Source organism: Sarcophilus harrisii, chromosome 6, assembly GCF_902635505.1.
Source record: "Sarcophilus harrisii chromosome 6, mSarHar1.11, whole genome shotgun sequence".
NCBI lineage: Eukaryota > Metazoa > Chordata > Mammalia > Dasyuromorphia > Dasyuridae > Sarcophilus > Sarcophilus harrisii.
Window position 1 is genome coordinate 91,281,344 of NC_045431.1, and position 19,775 is coordinate 91,301,118.

Below are 19,775 nucleotides of genomic sequence, written 5' to 3' on the forward strand. Positions count from 1 at the left end.
GGGTAGTTGTAGATAATCCTGTATCTGCTCTTTGTAGTTTTTTAGTCATCTCCATTGGTCTCGGCAGTCTGTCAGCTTACCCTCAAGTACCTCCTGTAACAATCCCCTGCTAATTCCTAATTACTGTGGATTTTAAACTAAATAATATTTATCACTATATAGATATGTTTCTTTTGGGGGAGAGGGAGGGTGACGGTGTTAGGAGAGATTTGCAAGTGGTTTCACTGGTAGATAAATCCTGAGAAGGAAACTCCCTCTATTAATGGATATCAACTCCTCTCCTGCAACTTGATCGACTTAGAGTTGCCTGGGAGAGTGACTTGCCCAGAGTTATTGTTATATTTTCAGTCCAAAGGTATCACTTTTCTTAGAGGATTTATTAATGAATCGCACTGGTATGTTCCTTCTTATATATATATATATATATATTTTTTTTTTCTTCTATATTTTAGCCAAAAGCACAGAAGGGGAAAAGTGCAGGACAACAGAAAAAAATTATCCATCCTTATAGTAGAAAAGCAGCTCAACTTAATCGAGAAGCTCACAAACAAGAAAAAAAGGAAAAGTAAGTATCTCTTAAATGAATGTACAAAGCAGTGAGGATAGTAATTGGTGTGATGCATTCTGCTCTCAATCAGGGAACTCATTTTAATGGAGATTATGTGTGATAGAACAATTTATATAGGGTATAGTGGTATCCGTGATGAGTCTATGTTGGCATGACTGTTATAAACTGGACCCTTTCCCTGTTTTCTCCTTTTTATGATTGTTTCTACACATTTAACATAATTCATATAACATTTCGTAGTTCAATATTTCTTTAGGACTGAAGATCAACATACTAGTGACCTTTTGTACACATGGTAGTTTGTCAGTTCCACTACTGTTGTTACACTTGATTAGGTCAATAGTAGTGGAGAAAGGATCAAATAAAGAAGATACAGATCCCTGCCTTTGTAATAAAGTTAATGAGAAATGGAAACTTATTTAGTTGCCAAATTTTTTAAAGCTAAAGATTTCTATTAAAGGATACAAAAATGCAATAAAACCTTGCTTAGTGTTAAGGACTATAATTTGATTTATGATAGAATATAATTTGAAATAATTGCTATTGTACAATTTAGGTGTCCTATTCTTAAATAAAAATTTTTATGTATACATAGCTAGTAAGTTTTGACTCCATTTTCCCTAGTCCCTTATGATTCTAAACCTGTTTTACTAGTTTATTTGAATACTTCTTTGAAACAATTATTTTTTCTAAAATGTTGCTGGAATTTTAATGATCTTCACAATTCTGTAGAGTTATATGGAGAAAAAATAAAATGGATAAATAGAAAAAAAAATTGAGGCACTTAGGAAGCCTTTGGCTATCTTTATAGAGACATAAAATGTTCAGTAAATGTCTTAGTATTGAACAATTTGTTCTAACAGAGCAACTTAAGGACAGTTTGAAAATAACATAGCAACACTTAAGGAAACATCAAGTGTTGTGGAAATAGAAAATCAAACAAAATCAAGGAAAGTGGCTTTTGTAAATGTATGATAGTGTCTTGCACATAGTAGGCTAGGTATTTCTATTTTTGTATTAAATGCTTCTTTGTTTGCTTCCTTATGAATCAACCAATATTTATTTCTATTATTGATGCTTGGACTTTCATTAAAAGATTGATGTAACAGTGATATATCTTAAAATGATAACATTTTCTATTTAGATCTTTCTGTTTGGAAATTAGAAGGCAATTTGTAAGACAGAAATAGTAAAATGCTATTTCTTGTGGTGAAATTCAACATGCAGATAAATACAAATTTTATAGAAATATATTCTCTCTCATTGGTATGGCTATTCATTCTACCAGTAGAGATTGAAATTAATTATTCTACATACACTTGGGATACACTTTTATAAATTCCCTTTAAAATATCTCCTCACTTAATAAGCATCTTACTAAATTCCTATTATATGTAACAAATTGGAGGCCTTCATTGAGTCTTTTGAATATCTTTGTTATTTATCTCAAATTCTCAATCCAAAACTGATCTACGACCATGTGTGATCATGTAGTTTTGCTATCTCTCATGTTACCTTATGATATGTATTAATTGTTAATTTGCATGGGTTTACATTAATATTCTGTGCATTTTTCTATTGCCCTTTTGGTTCTTTAATATTTTCCTTTTTCTCAGCTCTGCTCCATGAGATTCATAGCTATCTATCATCATTAGAAGAATTTGAAATGGGAAACCCTTTAAGTTAATCCATCCAATCTCTCTTGACACTGCAATTGGGCAGTGAGTTTAGCGTAGAGATTAGCCAGAAGGAAGAAAGATGGAGTTTGGGGGCATTGGCATTGATGCCAATTTTCATTCTCTTGCCTCTTTTATTTTCTTAACATCTCTGCAGATAAATATAAATAGGGAGATAGCCATCTATTCTCATATAAGAAAACCAAAGGTGAAATTATTAACATATGAGAATCTATCTTTATTTCTTGGTACTTATGGATCATGTCCTCATTAAAGCCACATAATATTAGAGAATTCACATAAGTAAGGGTTTGTTGTTTTTAAAGATTATAGCATTTTAAACTCAGATTTTAGAGCCAGAAGGAATCTTAGGAATCATATACACAGACCTCTTCTTTTTTACAGATTGAGACCTAGTGACTTTCTCAGGGTCATATGCAAGTAATTAGTCAAACAAGAATGTATGCTGAGATCCTCTTAATTTCAAATGGTTTTCTGTTGCCAAGGCCTATCAATTTCACTTTTGTAATGTCTCTCAAGTATACCCCTTTCTCTTTTCTGCCACTACCCCGCTTTGGTGCAGATCCTCATTATCTCACCCTGGACTGATGTAATAGCCTGTTGGGGAGCCTGCTACTTTAAGTCTTTTCCTGCCCCATCCATCCTTTGCTCGGCTGCCAAAATGTCTTTCCTAACGTGTAGCTTTAACTGTCACTTCTCTGCTCACACTCCAGTGGTTGCTTATTGCCTCTAGGATTAAACATACAATCTGCTTGGTTTTTCAAAGCTCTTTATAACTTTCACCTCTTTTGCATGTATGTGAGTGTGCATACACACACATACACACACACACACACACACACACACACACATTCTCTCTGTCTCTCCCTCCCTTTCTTCTCCTCCTCATCCATTTATGTTTAGAGACCTGACTGAGATGTTCACAGTTATGTAAGCACTCACATAATCAATGGCTACTTAGTCTTTTAGGATTGGATTGGGTGCCATTTCAACCATATGATTTATTAAGTAACTGATACTGAACATAGATTGTGATGTTATTTGGGTTTGTAAGACCAGCCTGGTGGAGGCTAACGGTTCCTAACTGTGCACTGCATTTGCAAATTTAGTAGCTGGCAGTAGCAATTGGAGATGAATGTGACTGGTTCCAATTCTCAAAAAACTTGCAGTGTAGTAAAGGAGGTGACCGAAAGTAAATAAATTGTGGTATAAAGCAAAGTGTAAAACACACACCACACACATACACACATACTCATTCATGCATAATTTCAGCTGAATAGGAAAAAAAGGTTTTTTAGTTAAACCTTGATGTGAGATAAGATTTTGACATGTAAAGGTCACTGGAAAGGGTATTCCAGAGAGGGGTACAAAAATATATGTTGTGGTCCATTAAGAAACATTTTTATGTTTCTTAATTTTTATGACTACAGCAATGTAAATAAGATCCATGCAATAAAACTAAAAGTGAATGTTGTAAAATTATAAAGATCAAACATGACACAAAGAAGGGAGGATACTCCCAACCTACATCTTTGCAGAGGAGGGAAATCTATTGGCATTTCACCACTTGCACCTATTTTTATGCTTTTTAAAAAATGTATTGATAGGTTATACTGATTCTCCCTGCCTCCCCCCTTTCTCTTGATTTTGTCTTTAAATAAAATACCATTTGTTATATGGTATAGTAGTCTGTTATAGGGTAAAGGAAGTGATACTGGGCAAAATTATTATTATTTTTTGTTGTAGCTTTTATTTACAAGATATATGCATGGGTATTTTTTCAGCATTGACAATTGCAAGACCTTTTGTTCCAACTTTTCCCCTCCTTTTTCCCACCGCTTCCCCCAGATAGCAGGTTGATCAATATATGTTAAATATGTTGAAGTATAAGTTAAATACAATATATGTATACATGTCCAAACAGTTATTTTGCTGTACAAAAAGAATTAGACTTTGAAATAGTGTACAGTTAGCCTGTGAAGGAAATCAGAAATGCAGGCAGACAAAAATAGAGGGATTGGGAATTCTATGTAGTGGTTCATAGTCATCTTCCAGAGTTCTTTCGCTGGGTGTAGCTTGTTCAGTTCATTACTGCTCTATTGGAACTGATTTGGTTCATCTCATTGTTGAAGAGGGCCATGTCCATCAGAATTGATTATCATATAGTATTGTTGTTGAAGTATATAATGATCTCCTGGTCCTGATCATTTCACTCAGTTCATCTAAGTCTCTCCAGGCCTTGCTAAAATCCTCCTGCTGGTCATTTCTTACAGAACAATAATATTCCATAATATTCATATACCACAATTTATTCAGCCATTCTCCATTTGATGGGCATCCACTACGTTTCCAGTTTTTGGCCACTACAAAGAAGGCTGCCACAAACATTCTTGCACATACAGGTCCCTTTCAATTCTTTAAGATCTCTTTGGGATATAAGTTCAATAGTAACACTGCTGGATCAAAGGGTATGCAGTTTAATAACTTTTTGAGCATAGTTCCAAATAGCTCTCCAGAATGACTGGATGTATTCACAATTCCACCAGCAATGTATCAGCATCCCAGTTTTCCCACATCCCCTCCAACATTCAGCGTCATCTTTTCCTGTCATTCTAGCCAATCTGACAGGTGTGTAGTGGTATCTCAGAGTTGTCTTAATTTGCATTTCTCTGATTAATAATGACTTGGAGCATCTTTTCATATGGCTAGAAATAGTTTCAATTTCTTCATCTGAAAATTGTTCATATCCTTTGACCATTTATCAATTTGGAGAATGGCTTGATTTCTTATAAATTAGAGTCAATTCTTTATATATTTTGGAAATGAGGCCTTTATCAGAACCTTTGACTGTAAAAATGTTTCCCCAGTTTATTGCTTCCCTTCTACTCTTGTCTGCCTTAGTTTTATTTGTACAAAAGGTTTTCAATTTGATATAATCAAAATTTTATATTTTGTATTCAATAATGATCTCTAGTTCTAAATTCCTTCCTCTTACACAGGTCTGAGAGGTAAACTATCCTATGTTCTTCTAATTTATTATAAAGAATAATTCATTCTTTATGCTTAGATCATGAATCCATTCTGACCTTATCTTGATGTACAGTGGTAAGTGTGGGTCAATGCTTAGTTTCTGCCATACTAATTTCCAATTTTCCCAGCAATTTTTGTCAAGCAGTGAGTTCTTATCCCCAAAGCTGAGGTCTTTGGGTTTGTCAAACACTAGATTATTAAAATTATTCACTGTTTTGTCCTTTGAACCTAACCTATTCCACTGATCAACTAGTCTATTTCTTGGTTTTGGTAACTGCTGCTTTATAATATAATTTTAGATCTGGTACAGCTAGATCACTTTCATTTGATTTTTTTTTTTTCATTAATTCCCTTAAAATTTTTGACCTTTTGTTTTTCCATATGAACTTTGTTGTTGTTATTTTTTCTAGGTCATTAAAATAGTTTTTTGGGAGTCTGATTGGTATAGCACTAAATAAATAGATTAGTTTAGATAGTATTGTCATCTTTATTATATTTGCTCACCCTATCCAGGAGCATTTAATATTTTTCCAATTGGTTAGATCTGACTTTATTTGTGTGGAAAGTGTTTTGTAGTTTTGCTCATATAATTTCTGACTTTCCCTTGGCAGATTGATTCCTAAATATTTTATACTATCAGAAGTTACTTTAAATGGAATTTCTCTGTAACTCTGTTGGATTTTTGTTAGTGATATAGAAGAATGTTGATGATTTATGTGGGTTTATTTTATATCCTGCAACTTTGCTAAAGGTGTGGATTATTTCTAATAACTTTTTAGTAGAATCTCTGGAGTTCTCTAAGTATACCATCATTTCATCAGCAAAGAGTGATAATTTGGTTTCTGTAATTACCTATTCTAATTCATTTAATCCCTTTTTCAACTCTTATTGCCAAAGCTAGCATTTCTAATACAATATTGAATAGTAATGGTGATAGTGGGCAACCTTGTTTCACTCCTGATCTTTTTGGGAATGGTTGCACTTTGTCCCCATTACGTATGATGCTTACTGATGGTTTTAAATAGATGCTACTCATTATTTTAAAGAAAAGTCCATTTATTCTTATACTCTCAAGTGTTTTTAATAGGAATGGATGTTGGATTTTATCAAATCAAATCTGCATCTATTGAGATGATCTTATGATTTTTGTTAATTTGGTTATTAATGTGGTCAGTTATAATAATAGTTTTCCTAATATTGAACCAGTCCTGCATTCTTCGTATAAATCCTACTTGATCATGGTGTATTATCCTGGGGATGATTTTCTGTAGTCTTTTTGCTATCTTATTTAAGATTTTAGCATCAATATTCATTAGGGAGATTGGTCTATAATCCTTTCTCTGTTTTCCAAAATCATTATGATGTAGAAAAAAAAAAGATTTTAAAAACTTTTTTTTAAGTACCTACTATGTACTGGGCATGATGTTATATAGACAAAGAATGGTAAAAGGAACTCAGAATCTAACAGGGAGACAATTTGTATACTATTATATTTAAGGTTAATTAAATTTAACAGAGGAAAGGCACAGGAAATAAGGGGTGCAAATAAAAGCTTTCAAGAAAGCTATGGAAGCAGGAGGCAGACAGTGGAGAGTATTTACTGGCAAACCAACACTGGAACAGCAAGAAGGCCATTGTCCCTGTTTTGTAAAATATTCAAGGTTGGGTGTGAAGGAGGGGGGTGTGGGGGGGCACATAAGGGTTAAAGGACTGGAAATATAGGGAGGAGACAGGATATAGAAGACTTTGCCAAACAGGATTTTATAGTTGTTCTTGTAATTGTACGATAGGAAGCTTCTGTACTTGATTAAATTGGGGTAGTGAGGGCAGTCCCATGGTGTAACCTATGCTTTTGTGTCCTTTTGACATTTGAGGTGGGGTGTTGATTAGAATGTGGAAAGATTTGTAGTAGACAAATGTACCAGTAGACTTCTACAATAGTCCAGGTGTGAAGTGATGAGGCCAGCTGTAATGACTTGACTGTAGTGGAATATGTATTAGAGTATTATGGAAAATAATGCCCATGATAGGTTGGATCAGATTCTAGCCTTGAGTTAAGAAATTTGGATTATGTTTTGTAGGCAATGAGGAGGTATGGATATTGACATGAGAATGACATCAAAATAGCTGTACTTAAACAGTGATTTCCAGATCCCTGAATTCAAAGTGTGAACCAGTTGTTTTTGATAATGGAAACTTGGGTTATGTGTCCATTATGGAAGTCATTTCTCCCTGCGTTGCAATAATACTCTCATGCCCTTTCTAGCTATGGAGATTATTAAAAAGCCATTGAATTGAACATAGTGAGATTTTTTTCCCTTCCTTTTCTATTTATCCTTTTTTCTTTTCTTTGTTTTTCCTTTGTTGTTGTTGTTGTTGTTGCTGAGGCAATTGGGGTTAAATGACTTGCCCCGGGTCACACAGCTAGGAAGTGTTAAGTGTCTGAGGCCCGATTTGAACTTAGGTTCTTTTGACTGGTGCTGGTGCTCTGTCCACTGTGCCACTAAACTGCCCCTTTATCCCTTTTTCTTGAAGTTAATGATTGCAGTGGACATCATAAAGTTCTTATATTAAAGTATTAGATTTTGTTTTTAAATAATGTTTTCTTGAATTAGTAATTTTTGAGATTTGAAAAACCTCAGAAGAGATTTTCAAGACCTCAAATAAGTCACTATGGAAATAGTAAGCATAAAGAAAAGTGATGTTATATCTGTTGGATCTATTTTCAAAGATGACTAGAAAAAAAGGAAAAGAGCCTATATGTTCTAAAATATGTATAGCAACTTTTTTTGGTGGTGAAGAGCTGGAAATTATGGGGATACCTCTTAATTGAGGAATGGCTGAAGAAGTTATATGATTGTGGTGGAATGCGGTGACACTATGAAATGTGATATGCTTGATGATCTTAGAAAAATATGAATAGATTTGCATTTCATAATGAAGAATGAAATGAGCAGAACCAAGAAAGTGCTTTATACAGTAATAGCAGTATTGCCTTTAGAATAGCTTTGAGCAAATAAGTCATTTTGACTATTATAAATACCTAAATTGGCTACAAAGGATATTCTCTGCATCCAGAAAAAGAAGTATGTTTGAATGGTTTTACATACATACATACATCCACACATATTTCTGTCTAATGGTAGCCATCTCTAGAATGGAGAGGGAAGAAAAAAATTTAAATGATAATTTTATTATATATTTAAAAGGAATAGGAAATTGTATACCATATATGTGCAGTTTCATGTCTAATCATGTTTTAAAAATTAATGTTATGTTATAGAAATACTTGTTTTATCCATTAGTTAAAACCAAATAAAATTTTAAAAGAATGATGTCACATTTCATTTTATATTAAGGAATGCTTTATCTACATTCCACCCCTTCAGTAAAACTCTGAATAGATTAATGTACTTTTTGTTAGTCCTGTTGATAATATTACTAGATTTTTTTTAGGGCGAAAAGTAAACTTGGGCTCTAAGCACAGGCTATTCCCCATGCCTAGAATGAATTCTCATTTCACTTTTGCCTCTTAGAAATTCTCTATTTATTTCAAAAAAAGGTTTAAATGCCACCTTCTATTTTAAACCTCTCCTGATTCACTTACCTGTTAGTGCCCTTCCCTTCCAACTTACTTTGTATGTATCCTGCAGATACTTAGTTATGTAGATAGAACTGTGAATTAGTCCAGCATTCTGGAAATCTATTTAGAATTGTGTGAAGAGTGATTAAAAATGGCCATACATTTTGGAACTAGAGATTCTAATATATTGGGTATTATATTATGTGAAGTAGGCAGAAGAAGGAACCCATGTACAGCAAAAGTATTATAGTAGCAAAGAATTGGAAATAGGCCATTAGTTGAGGAATGATTAAACAAATTGAGATATACAAATGTAGTTAAATATGACTATTGTAGGAAATGATGACTAAAAAGTATCATGAAAAGACTTATATGAACAAAGTGAGGTAAGCAAAACTAGGGAAATTATCTGTAACAATGTAAATGGGGGGAAATGAGAACAATTATACAAAACTTAATGCCATAAAATTATAATGACCAAATATTAGAAGAATACATTTATTTACTTTTACAGAAGTGAGAAGATCATGGACATGGAACACTGCATGTAACATAAGATTTTTTTTTTTATGTTGATTTTTCTGATTTCCCCCAACCTCACCCCCTTTTCCCTTTTATTATAAGGAATGGTTCTTTCAGAGAGAGTAAGGGTAGGACAATTAGAAAAAATGTGATGTAAAAACAAAAGATTTAAAAAATGTTCTTTATATTAAATGAAAACAGAGTTTTAGTGAGTTTCATAAGATATCATTGTTCTGCCTGCAATGAGAACATTGTGCTTAGTTTAAAGACTTTGATCTGTTGAAATGGTGCAGATTAGATGATGGCATCAAAGCAAGATAAAATGGCAAAAGACTTACCTGAAGGACACATAGAAACAGCTTCCATTCAACCTAAAATACTTGGACTGCTGGGAAACAGCAACTGATGACTTCTTTTATAGCTAGCAGAAATAGAGTTGTTCATTTGAACAAATGCAGCTTGAGTGTCAAAAATTCTGGAAGGATCCCTGAGAGGGTATCTAATGTTCTGTCTTTCTTTTCTCCCCCTACCTAATAGTTGAACCCTGGGCTCCCTGTGATAGCTATAGGGTTATTTATTGAAAGAATGATCATAGAAATGGCATAATTTTAAGTATATTCCACCAGATCATTATGTCAGGGGACAAATAAGACCTTTTTATGTATCACTGCACATGATTTTTTTTTTTTTTTTTTTTTTGAGCTTTGGCTATGCAAAATGCTTTTATTGGAGAGCAGCAATGCTGAGACATAAAAGAAATTGCATATGTATTCTTAAAAAGGGTAAAAACATTGAATAATCTTCCAATATTTAGGTATAACTATGTTCAAATTTTGCTTTTGCCAAGATTAAAGGAAAATAGTAAGATATTTTAGATTAATTTACCTCAACCATGCAATATTTATAAGCAGTGAGAAAGACTATAATGTGCTGTTTAATTTTGACTTCATTTCTTTGACATCCTCACCATGGCAACATCTTGTTGCCATGCACTGTCATCTCTCGCTTGTCATGCAGGGCACATAGCAAAGAATTCTAGACACCAGGTGAGAATGACTCATTGTGGGGGAAAAAAACAATGTTGAAAGCAAGAGAAAAAGTGAACATAATGCTTAAAAATCTAGAGACCCTTTTTGTATTTTGAGAAGCATTATCTATTTAAGCATTTTCTATTACTAGAATTATTGGAATATTCATTTAGATTGTGACATGGTTTGCAGGATGAATTGACAACCTCATACATACCATTGTGCATATATATCACTCTGAAGCCAACTGCTAGATTGATTATTCATTGAACATGTTTACTGTTCATATATTATAAATGTTTGGAGTAGCCACAATTAGGAAATTTACTTACTTGAGATGTTTTTTCTTTAAAAAACAATTTTTTTTTTTGCAGTTTTACATAATTTTTGCTGTTATCTTTCCAAAAGAAATGAGTGTCATATGGGAAATACCCATATTTTAAATGGGCAGCTAAGTGTTGCAGTGGCTCCTGCCTGAAATCAAGAGGACTTGTCTTTATCAGTTCGAATCTGACTCCTGATATTTATTAGCTGTGTGACCTTGTGATGGACAGGTCACTTAATCCTGTTTGCCTCAGATTCTCATCTGTAAAATGAACTGGACAAGAAAATGTTAAATCTCTCTAATACATTTGCCAAGAAAATCCCAAATGGGATCAAAAGAAAGACAAGACTGAAAAACGACTGGAAAACATACTTAAAATTAATATTCATATGAGTTGAGTAAAAAAATTTAAATGACAGTGGCACACTAAGTCATTATGACTTTATTGTAATAGGAGATGAAAACTTCCATAATATGCCTGTTATTCATGCTCCACCCATCTTGTGATTCTAGCTGAAACCTATTTTCTTCCTGAAGATATCATCACCCATTCCTGTGCAAGAGGTTCTTTCTCTCAAATCTTTGCTGCTTCTGGGGTCAGAAGATTTTGACATATTTTGTTTCACCCAGTGCCACTTTAAGACCAGGCCTCTATTACAGTGACTTAGGCAACCTAGCCTTCTCTAAAATGTCTACCTTATGAGTATCTAACTTTTTCCAGACCTTGATGCTACCATCAACTGACCACCTAGTCACTAATTCCTCCTTCTATAAGTTTAATAGCTGCCTCACATCGTAGCCTTCTTACCCTCTCAATCCATGTTCTTATATTTGGGGGCTTCATTTTTATATTGAGTTTTTGACAAATACTTCATTTTCCCAGTTCATTGAACCTCTTCAACTCTAATGACTGTCATTCTAAACTAACCACCAACAATGAGGGGAGTACTCTTTAAAGCTTGGATCCCACAACTTGTTATGCCTCTAGGGTTTTGAATTGTGAAATTTTTCTGTGTTTCTAATCTTTGACCTTCCATCTCTTCTACCTCATTATTCCCATAGAACTATGGATTTTGGTAACAAGAAATATTAGAGCTACTCACATTATTGTTTTTTTTCACACCATTCTTCTCACACTATTTATTTCTTACTTGCTTCTGAGTTCTGAGAAGAAAAAAAAAAAAGAAATTGTTTAGCTTCACATGTTCATTTCTCCAGAGCCTGCAGTCTATCCTCACCTAACAGAGGTTTCTCATTATCATCATTTACTCTACCTTTTGGCCAAATTAAGTTCCTAATTGTTCTTGAACTCAGCGTGCCAATTCTTGCTTCTGTGTACTATACAGGCCATTTCACCTTCCTGACATGCACTTGCTTTTCATCTTGGACTTTCAGAATCTTTTCTCTCTCTTTATTTAGGCTAACCTTAGATATTATCTCTATTTTCTCTGATTCTATTCTACTCCTCTGCCCCCTATCAAAGATTATGTCCTTCCTCATATGTTCCTTGAGCCACCTTATCAATGTCTTTCTTTGTCTTACATACTATTCAATCTTATATTTATATTAGATTTTGAATTGTTTATGCTCTTTCCCCCAAGGTGATATAAATTCTTTGATGGCATGGATTGTCATTTTTAATCATTGCATCTCCAACACTTACCCCAGATCCTTTCATATATTAGGTGCTTAACAAATGTTTGTTGAATACTAGTTAGTAATGTATTACCTATCCAAATATACACATTAATTGTGTCTGTTTTATCATGAGATAATTAACTTGTGTCTTAATCCATTTAAATAGCCTCACTCCTAACAATTTCATTCTGTAGGTTTTATTTAAATGTCAAGGAACTAAGAAATAAGTAAATAAGACTTAATGGTTCAATGATTCAAAATACAGGAAATGCTTTAAATGGTGATGTGGTTGAATATAACTAATCTAATTTCCTATATAAAATGAGCTTTGAAAGGGGGACCCCCTTTGAGCAAATTTTTTTTTATATTCTTAATTGATTTTTAAAAATTTCTTGGAGATTTCCTAATGCTTTTTTTTTTTTTTTCCATTCTCAGGTTGAAGAATGAAAAGGCTTTGCGTCTAAACATTATAGGTAAATGAATTGCTTTATTTGGTGTTCAGACTAAATTTAGAGATAATTTAAAAATCATGTAAATTACAAATGGACTTAACTTACAATTTACATTTTAGGAAAATAATAACATATTATCATAGTGAACTGTTTGGAATATCTTTCAGTGAAATTTTATTAAACAATTTTTAACTTTCTATTTTTCTTTGTAAATTGACATGCTTTCATTATATAGGTACCATGATTACATCTTTAGAAACCTCTTAGAGATATAAAATCTATAAGTTGATCCTTATTTGTGATCTCTCTTTCTTTCTCTCTCTTCATTATTTTAATTTCCAACCTATTGAGCCATCCTATTTGACAAAGAATAAAATAGAAAGAGGGATAAAAGACCGTTCATCAAATCAGCCAACATATACACTGAATAACAGTGTATGCTGTGTTCCACATCCGTATTACCCTGTCTCTGCAAAGAAGGGAAAAAAACACATTCTCTTCTTTGAGGCCAAATGCAGTTATTTTACTACATTTGTTTCTTTTGGGAAAGTATTATTTACTTACTTACATTATAATCATTATATATATTGCTTTGTGATTCTGCTTCCTTCAAATTTCATGTTTTTCTAAAATATTTTTCTATCTTACTGTTCTTTAAAAAAAAAAAAAAAAATTCATGTCCTCTAGTTTATTTAGCCATTTTCCGGTTAATAAGCATCTACTTTTGTTTCCAGTTTGAGGTTTTGTTTTTTTTTTGTGTGTGTTTGTTTGTTTTGGAGGGGCCTACGGTGGGGAATGAGTACCATTTATTTAAATATGCCAGAGCATAAGTATTTATTAAGCTTTATTTATTAAATATGCCAGGTACTATGTTAAATGATATGCAGATATCTCATTTGATCTTTGCAACAGTTCTGTGAGGTAGATTCTATTATTATCCCCATTTTACAGTTAAAGAAATGGAGAAAAAGGTAAAGTGATTTGCCCAGGGCACATTGCTAGTAAGTGTCTGAAGCTAGATTTATACCTAAGGTCTTTCCTGCAGGGTTCTAATCTACTGTGCTGCCTGGCTACATAAGTTGCTATTATAAAAAGTGCTGCTTTGAGTGTTTTAGTTTGTATGAATCCATTCTTTCTGTCATGATCTTGCTGTGCCAAACAGTAGGTTCTCTGGTTTGCAGTTAGCAAGGATTTTTTAGGTTGTATATGTATATTTATTTTTTACGTATTTCCACGTGAGTCATGGTTGGGAGAGAAAAATATGAACAAAAAAGGAAAAACCTTAAGAAAGAGGAGGAAAAAAGGTGAAAACATTATGCTTCAATCTGCATTCAGTATCCATAGTTCTTTCTCTAGATTTGGTTAGCATTTTCCAAGTTTATTGGGATTGCCTTAGATCACTGAATTGGTGAGAAGAGCCAAGTCTATAATAGTTGATCTTCACACAGTCTTGTTGCTGTGTGTACATTTTCTTGGTTTTGCTTGCATCACTCAGCCTTGGTTAACGCAAGTCTTTTCAGGCTTTTCTGAAATCATCCTGTTCATCATTTCTTAGGAATAATAATCCATTACTTTCATATACATAACTTAAATCATTATCCAATTAATGAGCATTCCCTCATTTTCCAGTTCTTTGTCACCACAAATAGTACTTCAGTAAGGATTTATTAAGCACCTACTGTGTGCTAGACACTAGGTGCTAAATCCTGTGGACTTTAAAAAAAAAAGGCAAAAGGCAATAATAGTTCCTATTCTCAGAAAGTTCAAAGTCTAAAGGGAAGGAGGGAACAGAAGACAATACAAGCAGCTGTGTGGAAATAGTATGTGCACAGTTTGTTAGAGGTCATCTCAGAGGAAAGGTGCTAAGATTAAAATTTACTGGGAAAGACTTCTTGTACAAGATGACAGTTTAGCTAAGACTTATAGGATGCCAGAGAAATAAGGAGGTGGTAGGAAAAGAATTCTAGGCATGGGGAGCACCCAATGAAAATGCTCATTTTTTCCCCAGTTTACTAGCTAGGAGGTGAAGCTTCAGGATTGTTGTGAGTTATATTTCTCTCCTTAGTCTTTGCCATAAGTTGTTAATAGTTTATGATTTTTATTTTGAAACTATTTCCTATGTTTGCCCTTGTCAAAGAGATTTGTTGCAAAGATTATGAAAGGCCATGTCATAATAAAATTAGAAAAGAAATATCTTGGGTACTTTTCACAACTTGGGGAGCATACTTAACTAAACAAGATATAGAGACAGTCTGAAAGATAAATAGAAAAATTTGATTATATGAAACTGAAAAACTTTTCGTATATGAATAAATTCAATGAAAATACAATAAGAAGGAAATTGGTCAAGTGATGGAAAATCTTTGCCTCAAATATTAATGATTAGGATTTGATATCCCAGATATATAGAAATTTAAAGCAGCTGGTCAGATCATTTTCTCTATCCTCCTTCTATCCCAAATATGTGTAGATGTATCCACCAAATTTCATATATCCTTTTAGGAAGTATATCACCTATCTTCTGTGGCAGCCAGACTTTGGGTTTAGTATGAATAGGTCAGGGAAGAAAGCTCTGGAGGAGTTCAGAGAGGGTCTTTAGAAAAAATGCACAGGAAACAAATTATTAGAGACATCAAATCTACTGCAGTTGCATGGAATATGAAAAAGACCAATGTTCTACAGCACTTATGATGTGGTTATAGCTCTTCAGGTGGGGCAAGACTAGGGTTTATGTCTGGTCTGTCTTACTATTGAAGACCGAGGATGGTCTTCTCATCTTTATTGCTTTCCAAGGTAAAGGACATGATCTCAGTTTCAGAACTTTCTGGCCTTTTAAAACTGAACCTGCCTCACATGTGTCCATGTGAAACTTTCAGTGACCTTACACCTGTACTAGGAAACAGAGGCTCATGGATCATATAGACTACTTGCCTCATCCTTTTCATCTTTGGGTTGTCTTCATGGTACTTGAGAAACTGAAAATCCTCCATTGCCTTTTCTACAGCTACAACATATTTGTTGTTAAAGGGCAGCTGAGTGGTACAACAGAGTGAAGCACTTTGGGGTCAGAAAAACCTTCCTTACTGTATGACTCTGGGCAAGTCACGTAACTGCCTGTTTTCCCATCTGTAAAATGATCTGGAGAAGGAAATGACTAATGACTACAGTACTATGACAGAACAAGAACAACAATAAATGTTATCGCCCTGGTTTTTCACATGAATACTGTAGTGTCATCAATTAGATGTGAGAATTCTGGGTCTCCCTTAAACTCTGCAAAAAGGTATCGATGATACTCAGGTTCTTGTTTCCCAATAGGCTATTGGATCTTGACAGGAGTAATTTTTCTGCCAAACATGAAGGGTAGAATTTTTGTCTGACTATCATTTGAAACCGTCTAGTTATTTGTGGGAGCCTGGAATGGAATGCAGATGGCTGAAGACATCTAGCATGATGATCTAAGAAAACAAGGCTTGATTACCAGTGTGTGTGCTCCCAAATTGCTTAGCTTCAGTCTGAGATTGCTGAGCTATAAATGGGCAGTCACAGGCATCAGTCAACACTTGATATTATGGGAGAGTTTTTCCTTTTATCTTTTTAGATTCTTGGTTAGCTGGGTTGGTTTTTTGTGGAACTGAGAAGATCACATCCCAGTGGCCATAGCTCATCACCATCAATGACAGTTGCTGATCAATTGCCACCAGTAATTAGATAAGCAGAAGAGATCTGGGAACCGCAGCATATTCCAGGACACTGATCTCTGGTCTGGCCCAGCCGTCACAATTATCATCCAGTAGGTGCCAACTAATTACCACAGACAAGAAAGACTTGTTTGTCCGACACTGCCAGCTGGACCAATATTTCTTTTCATATTTGGATGGAGGCAGCCAGGACCTTGAGCCCAAGAGTCTTAGGAATGGCACTGTTTTCAGCTTTGGGCCCTTAGACGTTCTGAGAAACATCTCCTATATAAATGCAAACTGGTACCTGCTCCTCCAATTACTGTTCGATACACAATTTCCAAAGATTCAGAAAAGGAAGTTTCTGCCACCACCAAGTCTTGAACATTCTCCGATGGTTCAACATCTGAATCTGATATGATTTTATCAGTGGAAATGTGTTTTTTTTTTCCTTTATTTATTGCCTTTTATTTATTTTTACATGTATATTAACTTTTAAAATATACATTTCTTTATGAATCATATTAGAAGAAAGATCAAAATAAAACGGAAAAACCACAACTGAGGGAAAGAAAAAAGAAATGAACATAGTATGTCCTGATTTACATTTAGTCTTCTTAGTTCGTTTTTTGAATGCAAAAGGCATTTTCCGTACAAAGTCCATTGGGGGTGCTTTAGATCACTGAATCACTGAGAAGAGAACCAAGTCTTTTGTGGTTGATCATCGCATGTTCTTGCTGTTATTGTGTTCAATGTATTTTTGGTTTTACTTGTTTTGCTCGGCATCAGTTTTTGAAAGTCTTTCCAGGCCTTTATAAAAGCAGCTTGTTCATAATTTTTAATAGAACAATAATATTCCATTATTTTCATATATCACAACTTATTATCTGAATTGTCTATTCGTATCATTTGACCAATTATCAATTGGGGAATGATTTATATTCTTTTAAATTTAATTCAGTTCTTTATATATTTTAGAAATGCGGCCTTTATCAGAAAGACTGGCTGTGATTTTTTTTCCCCCAGCTTTGTACTTCCTGTTTAATCTTATTTGTATTGGTTTTGTTTGTTCAGAAACTTTATTTTACTATAATCAAAGTTGTCCATTTTGCCTTTCATAATGTTCTCTAGTTCTTCTTTGGTCACAAATTCCTCCTCTCCAGAGATCTGATAGGTAAACTATGCCTTGCTCTCCTAATTTGCTTAAAGTATCACTCTTTACACCCAAATCAGGTACACATTTTGACTTTATTTTAGTATGAGGTGTGAGATGTAGGTCTGTGCTGAGTTTCTGACATATTAATTTTCAATTTTACCAGCAGTTTTTGTGAAGTAGTGATTTCTTATCCCAGAAGCTCGAGTTTGGGGGATTATCAAATACTGGATTATTATAGACATTGATTATTGTGGTGTATATATCTAGTCTATTTCACTGATAGTGAAAACATATTAAAGAAAAGACAGAGGAAGATTCTGGGAAGATGGCAGAGTAGGGCAGAAAATTTTAAGCTCTCCAGATTTTCCCCACAAAGAAAATTGTGCCTCAGAGTAAATATAGACTAATGAAAAACAAATATGATTTGAAAAACAAATAAGGAGACACAAGAGTTCTTCTAGAACAACTTGAAGAAAGAAACTCCAGGATGGGTTTAACCTGTGTGAAATGTAAACATTTCCAGGCAGCTCTCCAGAAACAGCAAGCTGGGAGCCTTAAGTCTAGCTTGGTTAGGAGCAAGCATTGGTCAGAACCATAGGAACTTTCACCTCCTGAACAGCATGGAAAGCAGGGGGTCGGTGTCCAGGAAGATTGAAGGAGTCTTGCAGATGAGGAATGCCAGGCTCAGCTGTGCTGCTGATCATTGGCCCTGAGTGAGAAGCAAACAGCGAATGCAGAAGCAGTAAAGCAGTGAACCTGCTGGCCAAAGGCACTTACAGAAGAGTAGAGTTCTTGGTTTTGAGTTTCTTGCTAAAGGGGAGAATTTAAAGGAAACCAGAGGCACCATTCCATTCCCCACTCCACCCCAACCCCTTCCAGGATTAGAGATGCTTTCACTAATAGCTTCTCTCTCTCTCCCCCCCTCCTCTTTTTTTTTTTTTTTTGTTGAGACAATTGGGTTTCAGTAACTTGCCCAGGGTCACACATCTAGGAAATGCCATTTGAACTCAAGTCCTTCTGACTTCAGGGCTGGTACTCTATCCACTGCGCCACCTAGTTGCCCCAATAACTTCTCATTTTAAAAAATGAGTAGGCAAAAAAGAAAGAACCCAACCATAGAAAGTTACTTTGGAAATGGGCAAGATGAAAGGTTATCTTCAGAGTAAGATAATGAAATAAAAAACAAGGCTTCATCTACCCAAAAGAATAAATTTAAATGTCTACCTTCCCAGAAAAAAGATTGTAGAGGGGAAAAAAAAAAGATTAAAAATCAATTGAAAGAGATTAAGGAAAAACTAAAAAAAAAAGAAAATCCAAGAGAAACAAGATTATGAAAAGACAGTCATTAGAAAAGGAGGTGCAGAGTCTTATGATTCTTTGAAAATAGAAAAAAAATGAAAAAAAAAAGAACAGAATGTAAAGCAGTTCTGCACAACTGATCAAGAAGGAAAAACATTAAAATAATTGAACTGCCTGAAAACTGTGACCAAAAAAAGAACCTTGACATAATACAAGAAATAATCAAAAAAAATTATCCTGAAGTGGTAGAACAAAGTAGAAATTGAAAAAAACCATTGTTCACCACTTCAAAGACTTCCTATAAGGAAATTGAAACCCCTAAACCAAAAGAGAATTACAAGAAAAAAAAGAAAAACAATTCAAATATGCTGAAGCTACAATAAAAGACCACAGATCATAGACTATTATGTCAACAATCAAAAGAATTAGGCCTGCAGCCAAAACAGTTATATCTAGCAAAATTAAGTATACAACAAAATTGGATGAACATGATCAGTCAAACCTAAATTCAACAGAAAATTTAATATTAAAGAGTCCCCATCAGACCAATTTCTTTTAAAAATACCTTTTTATTTTTCAAAATACATGCAAAGAGAATTTTCAGCATTCACCCTTGCAAAACCCCATGTTAGAAATTTTTCTTCTTCCTTCCTCTGACCACTCCTAAACAGCAAGTAATCCAATATAGGTTGAACATGTGCAATTCTTCTAAACATAACATATTTATCATTTTGCATGAGAAAAATGAATTCAAAAAGAAAAAAAATGAGAGAGGAAAAAACTAAGCAAGCAAAGAA

At 34.0% G+C, this 19,775-nt stretch overlaps 1 protein-coding gene across 3 annotated transcripts in view; it reads left to right on the forward strand.

Annotated features, from left to right (window-relative positions):
- TMA16 (translation machinery associated 16 homolog) overlaps positions 1–19,775 on the forward strand; it is a 97,486-nt gene that overhangs the window by 16,214 nt on the left and 61,497 nt on the right. For all 3 annotated transcript variants that reach the window (XR_004230289.1, XR_004230290.1, XM_003773095.4), the window contains exons 2-3: positions 453–565; positions 12,827–12,864. Coding sequence is in view for 1 of the 3 variants with exons in the window: in XM_003773095.4 (XP_003773143.1) it covers positions 453–565; positions 12,827–12,864 (151 nt within the window). In the remaining 2 variants the exon portion in view is untranslated. The remainder of the gene's footprint in view (positions 1–452; positions 566–12,826; positions 12,865–19,775) is intronic.